Genomic DNA, 13,258 nt, shown 5'->3' with positions numbered 1-13,258 from the left:
GAGAGTCAGGAGGCGAGAGGAAGCTGATTACACAGGGGAGAATTTATAGGACACATTTGGATAAGCATCAGGAAGAAATAGGACAGTGGGAAATAACATTTGGGTAAAGGATGGCGTGGGCTTTTTTAAAATTTTGTCCTATGAAGTCTGAATAGGACAAACGAGGCTCAGTCTGATTTAAGTTTCTCGAGATCGAGGCCTGGCCTATGCGTTTGTGCCCCGTGCCTGGCACAGAGCAATAATAACTGAACAGACGCTTAGATGACACAGTTCTCCAGGCATCATTCGAAGTGCTTTACCTGTTAATTCACTACCACCCACAACCACCCTAAGAAGTAAGCGCCGTCATTATCGCCTTCGTTTTATGGCATAACTGAATCCGAGGGTGATTAACTTGCTCCAGGTCACGGGGCCAGGGAGGCTGCTCCCTGTGCCACCCTCTGCGCGTGGGAGCGCGGTGGGTGCTGAGGGACGGGCGCTGCTCCCCAGGGGGCCCGGACTCCATTTTCCCATTGCCGGTATTGCACCTTTATAGACAACAGTGGTGGACTTGTGAAGCTGGAAAGCTAGCCGGAAACTCTCACAGATTAACTTTTTCCTTTCCCAGAGATCTTGCTGCCCGAAACTGCCTGGTAGGGGAAAACCACTTGGTGAAGGTGGCTGATTTCGGCCTGAGCAGGTTAATGACAGGGGACACCTACACAGCCCACGCCGGGGCCAAGTTCCCGATCAAGTGGACGGCACCCGAAAGCCTGGCCTACAACAAGTTCTCCATCAAGTCGGATGTCTGGGGTAAGGGCTGCTGCTCCGGTTTCGCCCTCGCCCGTGCAGGGTGGGGCTGTTTCCCTGTTTTTCTTTCTCTCCTTGCTTTTTCACTTCCTCTTTCTTGCTCTTTCATTTCTTTTTCACTACTTAATTCTCTTCCTTACTTCTTTTTCATTTTAAAGTCTTTTCTCCCTTGTTTTCTGTCCAAAATGAAGTAAAAGTGAGCTTTTTTCTTCCAAAATAATTCAGATTAGCTTTTTTTCCCCCACTCACCCTCTTTATGTCTTCACTCTTAGTTTGCTGCCTAGGTTTGCAGGGGCAGCCGGCCCACCCTGCAGGCACCCAGAGTCTTCCTCTGTGGAGAGAATGCTGTATAGTTTGGTTTGGGATTCAAGTAGAATATTACCCTCTGAAGCCCCGTGTGACAGTATTTTATTTTTACTTTTTTGAAAAGAACTTTTTATTGTGCCAATTGTAAGCATACACTAAAGAAGACAGAGTTACCTAATGCGCCCCAGGCACCCATCACCCAGCTTTGCTGTCATCGCCTTGTGGTGCCTCTCATCCTGTACACCTGCCCACCACCCCCGACCCTTGTTATTTCAAAGCAGATCCCAGACAGCATAATATCTTGCCCATGAATATTTCATATAAGTCTCTTAAAGATGACGTTTTTATTTGTATAACCACAAGTTGAGATTCATTTCTGAATATTATCAAATATCTAGTCAGTGTTCAAATTTCCAATGAAATCATGAAAGTCATGCTTTTTTTCTTTTTTTTAAAAATTAATTTATTTATTTTTGGCTGTGTTGGGTCTTCGTTTCTGTGCGAGGGCTTTCTCTAGCTGCGGTGAGCGGGGGCCACTCTTCATCGCGGTGCGCGGGCCTCTCACTGTCGCGGCCTCTCTTGTTGGGAGCACAGGCTCCAGATGCGTAGGCTCAGTAGTTGTGGCTCACGGGCCTAGTTGCTCCGTGGCGTGTGGGATCTCCCCAGACCAGGGCTCGAACCCGTGTCCCCTGCATTGGCAGGCAGATTCTCAACCGCTGTGCCACCAGGGAAGCCCTTTTTTTTTTTTTTTTTTTTTTAAACAGTATGTTTAAATTGGGATGGAAATAGGAATCTCACAGTGCTATTAGTCGACAGTGGCCCTTAGGTCTCCTGTGCAGTGTAAATTCCTTCTTTATCCCTCTGCATCCCTTGCTAGTTATTTGTTGAAGAAATCCCGTCATTTGTCCTTTAAAGTCTCCCACACTCTGGATTCTGCTCACCGTACCCCTGTGGTGAGATCCATCATGTTCTTCAGTCTTCACTCTCCCTAGATAATGGGTATTGGGATCGAGACAGCTTGATCACATTCGAGTTTGACTTGTTTTTCTTTTAGTAAGAGTACTTCATAGGAAGGGGTGTACATTTTCATCAGTAGGCCCATAATTCTTAGTTTTCTCTCTTTGTCTAGATCCGCTGATTTATTAGGGGTTGCCAAATGATAATTCTCATTCCTTGTGCATTTATTATTAGCTCAATGCTAAGAAGAAACTTCTTCTCCCCTACTGTTTGGCTATAGTAGAGGTACAGTTCATACAGGAAAGATAGGATAAATGTTTGCTTCCTTGCCATTATTTACCGGTTTCCACAATAACAAATTGGTTTCTTAATACCCTCCAACGGTGACCAGGTTTTTGTTGTTTTTCTTTTGTGATATTATTATAAGCTCTTGGATTTAAATATATTTGAGTATATTATTGATTAATCCACTGCAGTTGTTTTTTAAATTGACGTTCAGATTGTCTCATCTTTGGCCAGTGGGGACTTCAAATTGTTCCTGGTCCTTTTGACAAAACCCTGTAGTCTTCTATAGCATCTCTGCTATCTGGAATGATAAAATATTCCAGGTTCATTCTCTGCCCCAGACCTGAATCACCTGTTTCTCCAAGGAGTTCTGGTTCCTAAATGGGACCTGGAATTTCAACGATTCTGTAAGATTTTAATGAAATTTTTGGAGTTGGAAGGGCCCTTAGAGATAATCTCATGTACCCAGAAAGGAGAGGTGGCCTGTCTTAGGCACATGACTAGTTGCTCACAGAGCCATGAGTAGTCATGGCCTCCTCAATTCCAGTCCTACGTTCCTTCCACCACATCTCCCAACAAGATGACTAGGCTCCCTAAAAGACCCTGGAGCGGCTGAGCAACCCAGGCCTCTTCTCTCCTTCTGTTTTAGTCGGTGGGAGTGAGTAAACGGAAAGCCTCTTTCTGAGCTGTTCTATCCGGGGCTGTTGGTAATTAAGAGCCGGGTAGAATGTCAGTGTCTGACCTGCTTCTGAGGGTGTAACTTCTGATGTCTGCTGCACAGTTCACCAGTTTTAAATGCAGTGTAGTTAAATCTTACACATCTCGAACGATCCTGCTGTTTCTTTTTTCTTTTAGCGTTTGGAGTCTTGCTTTGGGAAATTGCTACCTACGGCATGTCACCTTACCCAGGAATTGACTTGTCCCAGGTGTATGAACTCCTAGAGAAAGACTACCGCATGGAGCGCCCGGAAGGCTGCCCAGAGAAGGTCTACGAACTCATGCGAGCATGTGAGCCTTCCCCCGCCAGTTCTAGAAGTCTCTGTGGGCACTTTACATATACCCAGGGCAGGAGGATATATGTAAAGTAAAAAATATCGAAGTATTCCATTTCCTGTCTTCATTCCCCTTCTTCAGAAGCAACTAATGTAACAGTTTGCTACCTGTTTTTTTTTCACTTTTTCAGTGTGCCTTTATTTACCCATAGTATTTTATGTGTGAGTGTTTTTGTTTTTAATGCAAAAATGAGATTGATAGATACCAAACCTGGGTTTCTTATTAATAAATACAGATTTCTGGTATAGTAGGCAAATATTCCGGGTGACTTTTATCCACTCGTGTTTTTATATATATGTATAAAAATTTATTCCCTCAACTTTTTTTTTTTTGCACTTAGCAGTGTAACAGGCGTGTCTTTCCGTGTCCGTAATTCAGAGCTTGTGCTCTTTCTTTCTCTCGCTCTCTCTCCCACTTTCTCGCCTCGTGTCTTTCCTTGTGTAGCTGCCTGGCATCTATTACATGATTTATTCATTCATCCAGTCCTCTTTTGATGGACATTTGTTTGTCTTTTGCCGTTATGAACAAGACAGGAACCAGCGCCCTCACACATACATACCCCTGTGCGTTATGCTAGTACTTAGGGAAGTTGAACTGTTGGTTCAGAGCCATGTGCATTTTAAGTTTTGATAGATTTTCTCAAATTGTTTTCCCAAAGAGTTTATATGAATTTATATTCTCACCAGAAACATGTGAGAGGGACCCTACGTCCTCACCTACACTGGGCTTATCAGTCAGTCCTTAATCCTCATTTTCAACTTGTTTTAATTAGCACGTCTTTACTGATGAGGAATTCGGACTTCGATAACCATGACGTAAGGGTGAGATAGGAAGCAGGCTACTTGGTTGAGTAATTTTCTGCATTTGCTGGAGGCAGGTTGGGAAGAATATATTTGTAAGTGTAGTTGTTGCTGTCAGCGTATCCCTGGGTTTTTATAATCCATATTCCTGCCAGTATCTAAAGTCTTCCCAAATGCTTAATGTCTGCAACAGGGCACAATGGCATTTGTCACTTTAACTTGTCATAGCAAAAGATGGTTAGCAGGGTTGGAATGCTGCTTTAATTTCCAGACTTTTCCTTGAGAACTTCTCATCCCCTGCTTGTTAGCAAGGCCTCATGGGTAGTCTGACTTGGTTCTCATCTGTCCAGGTTGGCAGTGGAACCCCTCTGACCGGCCCTCCTTCGCTGAAATCCACCAAGCCTTTGAAACAATGTTCCAGGAATCCAGCATATCAGATGGTAAAGTGCTGGTCCTTAGGGTGCCTGCAGTGGGGAGAGAGGTTGGGATGGGAGGGACGGCCGTGTGGGACCCAGCCCAGTCCTTCAGTCCACTTCCTGCTAGAGTGCATGGGCCAGCAGCTTACCTGAGACCAGAAGGCTGGGCGGGGGGTGGCCCTCTGTCTCTTGCAGCCAGGGTTCTGAAAACTACTCAAGTACTGTTTCCTCAGGATGTGTATCTCTTTTCTGTAACTGTGTATAGATGACTACTCTTGTCTTAAAAAGAAAAAGAAAACCAACATACCAAAATGACGTCGTTACTGATGACTGCTGGTTTTGTTGTTGATTTTTTTGGTGGTTCTTAGAAGTGGAAAAGGAATTGGGGAAGAAAGGCATGCGAGGGGTTGCAGGTACTCTGCTGCAGGCCCCAGAGCTGCCCACCAAGACGAGAACCTCCAGGAGAGCTGCCGAACACAAAGACGCCCCCGACGTGCCCGAGACGCCCCACTCCAAGGGCCCAGGAGAGACTGGTACGTCCTCACCACCCGCACCCGCCTGAGGCCTGGGGGAGTCGGCCCTCAGGGCCAGTGCAGGCAGATGGGAAGCAGTGAGTGGAAACCGCGCAGAAAGACAGGCAAACCCCGTGTTAGTGGTCCAGCTTCGAAAAGAGGAAGGTTCTCCTTTTCCTGCAGCAAGCCCCTGCCCCGTCATTCAGGAGCCCTTGGCGTAGGCAGTGGTGCTCATGAAACCTACTGAGAACAAACCCGCCTTTTCGTGTATCACTCGCGGCGTTTGTGCTTGCTCCTGCGGCAGATACAGCAATGATAACATATTGAACCAAACGCAGAGCAGCTCGTTGTGAAAGCGCTGAGACGAGACACTCACTGGCACCCACGGAGCCAGGAGACGCCTGCGGAGAGCTGGAGAGCTGGTGTCCCCTCGTGGGCTCTTCCCTAGACTAGCGAGGGCGGTGGGAGTGGTGAAAAAGGGCTCTAAAGGTGCTATCGGGGGTCACATTGGCAAACGCTGATCCAGTGCTTCCCATGTGCCGGGCTTGACTCTAAGCGAGACTGTTCTGACTTAGCAGTTCCCCCAACAAAAAAAAAAGAAAAAGAAAAGATACAGAAGCCTCGGTTCTACAGCAGACCAACTGAAAGGAGGTGTCTGAGGCAGGCCCAGCATCTGGGTGATGCTCTGATGGGCCACACGCTGGGTGAATGGGAAGGGGCAGGACAAAGCCGGAATCTGTGGACCCCATGATTCCCAATTTTTTTCATCATGTACCCATATTAATTTTAAAAAGTTGAGGATGGGAGGGAGGGAGACACAAGAGGGAAGAGAGATGGGGACGTATGTATAACTGATTCACTTCGTTATAAAGCAGAAACTAACACACCGTTGTAAAGCAATTATACCCCAATAAAGATGTTAAAAAAGAACAGTTGAGTGTGCAGGTCTTATACATAGGTATGTGTATGTACTAGCTGCACAGACATGTATACTATAAAATATAGCAAAAGTATACACTTGAAAGGCTTACATAAGAAATGAACCTAAATTCCAGTGCGTTCTTGGCGCGCCCTCAGACCGTCTAGCTCACCTAGCTCACCCCGCTTTGATGGCATGTAGACTATCCAGAATCTGGACCCCACGTCCCCCCGTTAGTGGCCCTGATTTCAGGTCGTGGAACGGTGTGGGGAGGAGCGGCTGCTATGAAAACTTGCAGCTTATAAAAGCCCACTGATAAGCAATTGTGTTCATTTATGCCCATCAGTATTCATCTGACGGGTATTTTGATACGTAATCTCATGGTGAGCCAGGAGTGTCAATTAGCTGTTAAGCCCTGAAATAGAGCTGTGCATAATTCATCGGAGTTTCACTTTCTTCACCTTCTTCCGCTGGATGAGGGTTTGGGGAGGTCCTTGGCTTCCCCTGATTCGGAAGCCCTGTGTGCCGCCTGGTGTTCTCACAAAGGCCCCCGCTACCTCAGCTTTGAGTTCCAGGGCGCTGACGGCAACCGTGCTCGCAGCCGCCCTCGGAGGGAGAGTTCTGTCATTCACTCGCGGGGAGCTTGGCAACAGCAGAAAGATTTCTTAGGAGCTATTATTCATATTTAAAGAATGCCCATTTAAAAATTTTATAAGGTCACCCATCTTGTTTCCCAAGCATAATGGCCCATTGTCGCTGCACCGTGTGGTACGTGGCCCCTTCCCTCCTGACCGTCCTCGTGGGAGCCTCAAGCGGCTGACTGGTCCGAGAGGCACAGGTTCTGACCCTGGGCTTGGCCTTGTCGTGCTTTTTACTCTCCAGATAGTGGTGTTGAGGGGACTCTGCTACTTTAAAGGAAACCAGCAAAGAGATGAGGGGACTGGGGGTGTCCCCGCTTTTTGCTGTGCTGTCTTCAAGGAGAGAGACCTAAGCTTTTCCTAATAATAATACCAACAGCAGTGACAACAGTCACTGAGAAATTTCGTGCCAAGAGCTGTGGTTGCTCCACGTTCGTTACCGCATTACGTCCTCACAGCAGCGCTGTGGATAGGTTTAATGTCCTCCGTGTTATAGATGGGAAAGCCGGGGATGAGCAGAGAGAACTAACTCGCCCCGGTGGCTGGCAGCGGGAGCGCACGCAGGCCTGTCAGAGCCCAGTGCCCGGACCCCTGGCTGCCCTGTAGGAACAGGCCGGCCGATCCAGGCGGGTTCCCCGCTCGCTCAGTCGCCTTTGGCCTGGAGTCACTAAACTCTTCCCCATGTGTTTCAGATCCTCTGGACCACGAGCCCGCCGTGTCTCCATTGCTCCCGCGAAAAGAACGCGGTCCTCAGGATGGCAGCCTAAACGAAGACGAGCGCCTCCTCCCCAAAGACAAGAAGACCAACTTGTTCAGTGCCTTGATCAAGAAGAAGAAGAAAACAGCCCCAACCCCTCCCAAACGCAGCAGCTCCTTCCGGGAGATGGACGGCCAGCCGGAGCGTAAGGGGGCCCCGGAGGAAGAAGGCCGAGACATCAGCAACGGGGCGCTGGCGCTCGCGCCCGCGGACACAGCCGAGCCAGCCAAGTCCCTGAAGCCCAGCAGCGGGGCCGGCGTCCCCAATGGAGCCTTCCGGGAGTCGGGGGGTGCAGGCTTCCGGTCTCCCCACCTGTGGAAGAAGTCCAGCACGCTGACCAGCAGCCGCTTGGCGGCCGGCGAGGAGGAGAGCGGCGGCAGCTCCAGCAAGCGCTTCCTGCGCTCCTGCTCCGCCTCCTGCGTGCCCCACGGGGCCAAGGACACCGAGTGGCGCTCGGTCACGCTGCCTCGGGATCTGCAGTCCACGGGAAGACAGTTTGACTCGTCCACGTTTGGAGGGCACAAGAGTGAGAAGCCAGCTCTGCCTCGGAAGCGGGCAAGTGAGAACAGGTCTGACCAGGTGACCAGAGGCACAGGCACTCCCCCACCCAGGCTGGTGAAGAAGACCGAGGAAGTGGCCGACGAGGTCTTCAAAGACACGGCCGAGTCCAGCCCGGGCTCCAGCCCTCCCAGCCTGACCCCAAAACTCCTCCGTAGGCAGGTTGTGGTCGCGCCTTCCTCCAGCCTTCCCCACAAGGACGAGGCTGGGAAGTCCAGTGCCTTGGGGACGCCTGCTGAGCCGGTGCCCCCCACCGGCAGGGCGGGGCCGGGTGCTTCTGGAGGGACCAGCAAGGCCCCTGCCGAGGAGTCCAGAGTGAGGAGGCACAAGGCCTCCTCCGAGTCCCCAGGGAGAGACAAGGGGAAATTGTCCAAGCTCAAACCTGCCCCGCCGCCCCCTCCTCCAGCCTCCGTGGGGAAAGCCGGGAAGGCCTCCCAGAGCCCGAGCCAGGAAGCAGCCGGGGAGATGGGTGCCAGTGGGAAAGCAAAACCCATGGCTCTGGTTGTGGATGCCGTGAACAGTGACGCTGCCAAACCCAGCCAGCTGGGAGAGGGCGTCAAAAAGCCCGCGCTCCCGTCCATGCCAAAGCCCCAGTCGTCCGCCAAGCCCGCGGGGACCCCGACCAGCCCAGCCCCTGCTCCCTCCGCGCTGCCGTCAGCATCCTCTGCCCTGGCAGGGGACCAGCCGTCCTCCACCGCCTTCATCCCTCTCATATCGACCCGCGTGTCTCTTCGGAAAACCCGCCAGCCTCCGGAGCGGATTGCCAGTGGCACCATCACCAGGGGCGTGGTCCTGGGCGGCGCCGAGGCCCTGTGCCTGGCCGTCTCCAAGAACTCTGAGCAGATGGCCAGCCACAGCGCCGTGCTGGAAGCCGGCAAAAACCTCTACACGTTCTGCGTGAGCTACGTGGACTCCATCCAGCAAATGAGGAACAAATTCGCCTTCCGCGAGGCCATCAACAAACTGGAGAACAATCTTCGGGAGCTTCAGATCTGCCCGGCGACGGCAGGGAGCGGCCCGGCGGCCACCCAGGACTTCAGCAAACTCCTCAGCTCCGTGAAAGAGATCAGTGACATCGTGCAGAGGTAGCAGAAGCCGGGCGTCGGGAGCCTGCAGCGCGTGAGGGCTCCCCCCGTGCCCGTGACGGTGGCTGAGACGGGACCGGCGAGCTGGGACCTTGGCCCAGGAGCTCTGCGCTGGGCAGGGCCGAGGCCGCCGTGGAGTGCAGCCCTACTACCTACGTCCTGGCCCCGCCGTTCTCCTGCGCTTGCCTTCTCCTCAGCCCGGGCTCCCTGAGCCATCTGTCCGAGTTCTACCTGTGGAGTTCCTGCTCTGTGGACTGCACGCCAGCGTCTTTCCCACATCGTGCTTCAAAACTGAGCTCTTGGGGGCAGGTGGGAAGGCGGATGAGCACTTCCTTTTCATCTTTCTGGAGGACCTCCCCTGGCTATGCCTTCGCCTCCATTTCACCCCAAGAACGAGTACCCTGCGTGGGAGCTGTGTCACCAAGGCCTTGGGAACGGTCGCCTCCACTCACCCTGCGCAGAGAGGTTGTGCACTCACCTTCCTCGTGCCTCCTGTGCCGAAGACACGTTTGCAGAACTGCATCTTGGGAAGTGCTACCAGCTGGCCACCCTCCCCTCCACTGCTGCCGCGGGCTGGTGCCCTCACCATTTCCTCACGTGAAGGACAGCTCTTGATTTGGGGGGTAAAACAGGGTGCTAAAACCAACCAGCCTCCGGGGTCCCGGGACAGGTGGGGAAGCCGAGGAGGCCTGTGATGTGGGAGAGGCCCCTTGTCACCCACTCTCCCCGTGTCCTTAGAGCCCAGTTCCCGGCTCTCTTGTGACATGCACGCTAATCCTGGATAGAAAGCTTGAGTCTTCAGGGTAGCAGGGTCGCTGGTCAGCGTAGGGGGGCTCCAGAGGCGGGAGGGGTGGCGGTGGGTGAGCAGCTGCTGCTGAGATAGCCCAGGGCTGGGCCGGTCTGCGGTGAGCGCAGGGTTACCTTCCTTCCGAATCTCCAGGTGCCCTGGAGAGGCGCTTGCTCTCGCTTTCCGATTGACCTCTTTCCGCTCTGTTGTCCTCCTCTAAGGCAAAGTAGATGCTTGCAGGGCTCTTTCCCTGGTGACAAGCCAGTCTTCAGCTTTCTGGAGTTCTTGAAGCCTTTCAGAACTCGGCCCTCAGCACAGCTGCCTCCGATCCAGAAGGAGCTGCCATTGGGCGCCAGTGCACGCAGAGGAGGAAAGGGACTGGAGCACCGAAGCCCAGCCAGCGTGGGCTGCACCCTGACGGGCACATGTCTTATTTAATTACCACGAGCAACACTTAACCTAATGTTTCGGTTGGGCTCATCAGGGATGAAGAAAATCACAAACAAATGAACCCCCAGAAAGGGTCTCAGAGAGCAGCGTAATCTCCCCCAGGCTGTCCAGGACCAGGCTCGTAGGGCGGGAGGAGCCCAGTGTCCTTGACCTTGACCTAGAGCGGCTGCTGAAGAGCAGGCCGACGGGCACCTGTCTGGGCCTCGGCGCGCTCAGGAGCGCCCCCTGGAGAAACCAGGAGGAAACCACCTTCCGCTCCCCAGGGCTCCTAGGGCCCGTGACCTGCACAGGCCCGATTTTTACGCTCATCACCTAAATTTGTATTTTATTTCTCTGGTAGAGGTGGTGTCCTCTGAGTCGTTTTACGCTGTTTTCACAGCACGTCACCTCTTTGCCCCCCAGACTGCTGTGCTACACAGACTGAGGGAGGCGCCAGGGCACCGCCAGTGGCCTTGCAGACAAAGCAGAACAAAGCCCTCCCAGGTTCCCTCCGCTGCCTGTTTCTGTGAGGTACTGGTCTCTTCCTGTTCACATGATGTGCCACTATATTTTGCATTTATACTTTGGTATTACACTCTTTTTATAGACTTGCTCTTTTATAAATGATGTGTAAATAGTTTTCCACCGTCCTCCCTTCCGGAATGCCTATGGTGTCTTTTTTTTTTTTTTTTCAGTCCAATACATTTTGTTTCTGTATGTGACTCTGTTTTTTGAATCCACGTCTCTCCTCCGTAGTATTTTTTAAATAAATGTTTACAACACTAGCACATGGGCAGGTTGCTTTGGTCTGCAGTTCCTCCCTGTTGTTCAGAGCCGTGGTGTGCGTGTGGGCAGGGAAGGAGTCAGGCTTTCCCGAAGGGGCCGGGGTCTCCGTGTTGGGTCTTACAGAATAGAGCGGTCCCGCGTCGGCCGTTTCACAAGCCTGTCCTCATCTCAGGCCCTTCCTGTGCCCTTGACACCTACCTGCCAGCAGCCTGGCTCTTGGCGGCGGGACTGAGAGTGGGCTGTACCACCTGTTAGGCCGTCACGGTGTCACTGAAATGGGGGAGGGAGGTCACGTCCCGGATTTCTCTCTGGCCTGAAAGGGTTAATCCCTCCCCAAGTGCATTCTTCCTCTTTACGTTTGAGCTCACTTTGAGCCACTGTCATCAGGCCCCAGAGCGCCCCTCGCTTGTGTTCCACGCCCCGGGCACCTTATTTCTTTGTGTGGATGAGGAAGAAAAGGGTGTGCTGGCCCGGGCTGGGCTGTGACCTCTCCCAAGGGGACTGTCGAGGAGGGTGCTGACGAGTCCTCGTCTTGGTCTCCATTTAACGCCAGCTGGCAGCTTGTGGAAGTCGGGGGGAGTGAGTAGCACCCTCTGATAATGGTACTTATTAAGCCAGCAGCCTTGTCAGAGGATACAGATGCTGTCCACCAAAGCACGTTGAAGAACACGGTTCCGTGAAGCCTCTTCCCTGGAGACCTCGGCAGCGGGCTGTGCTGCACGTCAGGCGGCGCGCTCGAGCCGGAGCTGCAGACGGCCCCCGGGACCCATTTCTTCCCTCGTCTCACAGAGGCAGGACCCAGGCCCAGGCCGCAGAGTCTGTTAGTGGCTGAACCATCACTTGACACCAGACCTCCCGGGTCCAGGGCTTTTCCACAGGCAACGCGCTCTTCCCTTGAGTGACAGCTCGCAATCTGAAAGCGGGCGTAGAGCGATTGTGTGGACAGCCACACTGACGTGGGCCCTTCACGGAATCCTCACAGCAGCCTCTTAGGCATTGCGTTGTCCCGTTTTCCCCATGCTCTGTGACTGGCGTTTACCTGTCCAGCCACAGCTCACACGTGGTGAGGCCGGGACGCAGCCTCGTGTACACGCTAGCCACGTGGCGGCTGTGCCGGTGTGAAATAAGGGTCTTAGAAGACTCTTCTCCAAAGTGAGAATCTTCCATGAACGTCACCCGAGCCCAAGAAACTTTCTTGGGTCTAGCCATTCTAGGACAGCGGTCCTTAACCTGTTTTTAGGTCAGAGAAACCCTTGAGGACCAAATGAGGACTGCGGATTTAGCCCCAGGAAGACGTACCCGTGTGCGCACACGACGGTGTTCAGAGGATTCTGAGTCCCGCCCTCAAGGTGCAGAACCGAGGAGTGAGTACCCGAGGGCCCCGCCCCCCGCAGGCGGGCTGCCGCTGTTGGCGCTACCGCAAAATACAAGCCTCGAGTGTCAGAGTGTTAAAAACAAAACACTTGCTCTTTCTGACTGCCGAATGTAAAATAGATAGCTAGTGGGTAGCAGCCGCATAGCACAGGGAGATCGGCTCGGTGCTCTGTGACCACCTAGAGGGGTGGGATAGGGAGGGTGGGAGGGAGGGTGGGATAGGGAGGGTGGGAGGGAGGGTGGGATAGGGAGGGTGGGAGGGAGGCTCGAGAGGGAGGAGATACGGGGATATATGTATACGTACAGCTGATTCACTTTGTTAAAAAGCAGAAACTAACACACCATTGTAAAGCGATCATACTCCAATAAAGACGTTAAAATATATATACACATAACAAAAAAGAACCCCAAACATTGAAGAACCCCAAACGGGAAACAACCCAAGGTCATGAAGAGCAGGGAGGATAGGTACGTGCGGGGTGTTCACTCCATGGAATGTCGGGGAGCAGTGGGGTGGGACAAACTCGCCCCACTCCATGGTGTGTCATGCCGGGCAGCCGCCAGGCGACATGGTGATGCGTCAGCTCCCATGTACTTCAACGGGCATGTAGTCTGGTGTAGAAGTCAGGGGGCGGGTGATCGGGGTGCGGGAAGGAGGCTCGTGCCTGGTCGGGGCACAAGGGAGCTCTGGGGGCAGGCGATGTCCTCTTAGTCTGGGTGGTGCTGGCTAAAGGGTGTGTCACTGGGTGAAAACTCATCAGACGACACTTAGAATTGGGGCACGTTCCGGATGTGTGTTATATTGCG

At 52.7% G+C, this 13,258-nt stretch overlaps 1 protein-coding gene across 2 annotated transcripts in view; it reads left to right on the top strand.

Annotated features, from left to right (window-relative positions):
- Positions 1-11,165, top strand: part of ABL1 (ABL proto-oncogene 1, non-receptor tyrosine kinase) — a 134,069-nt gene extending 122,904 nt beyond the window's left edge. For both annotated transcript variants that reach the window (XM_060013961.1, XM_060013962.1), the window contains exons 7-11: positions 608-792; positions 3,193-3,345; positions 4,541-4,630; positions 4,975-5,139; positions 7,368-11,165. In XM_060013961.1, coding sequence (XP_059869944.1) covers positions 608-792; positions 3,193-3,345; positions 4,541-4,630; positions 4,975-5,139; positions 7,368-9,079 — 2,305 coding nt within the window. In that variant the 3' untranslated portion in view covers positions 9,080-11,165. The remainder of the gene's footprint in view (positions 1-607; positions 793-3,192; positions 3,346-4,540; positions 4,631-4,974; positions 5,140-7,367) is intronic.
- Positions 11,166-13,258: the final 2,093 nt, after the last annotated feature.

This window comes from Delphinus delphis, chromosome 6, assembly GCF_949987515.2.
Source record: "Delphinus delphis chromosome 6, mDelDel1.2, whole genome shotgun sequence".
In the NCBI taxonomy this organism is placed as follows: Eukaryota; Metazoa; Chordata; class Mammalia; order Artiodactyla; family Delphinidae; genus Delphinus; species Delphinus delphis.
Note: the sequence above shows the minus strand (reverse complement) of the source record. Positions and strands in the feature narration are given on the sequence as shown.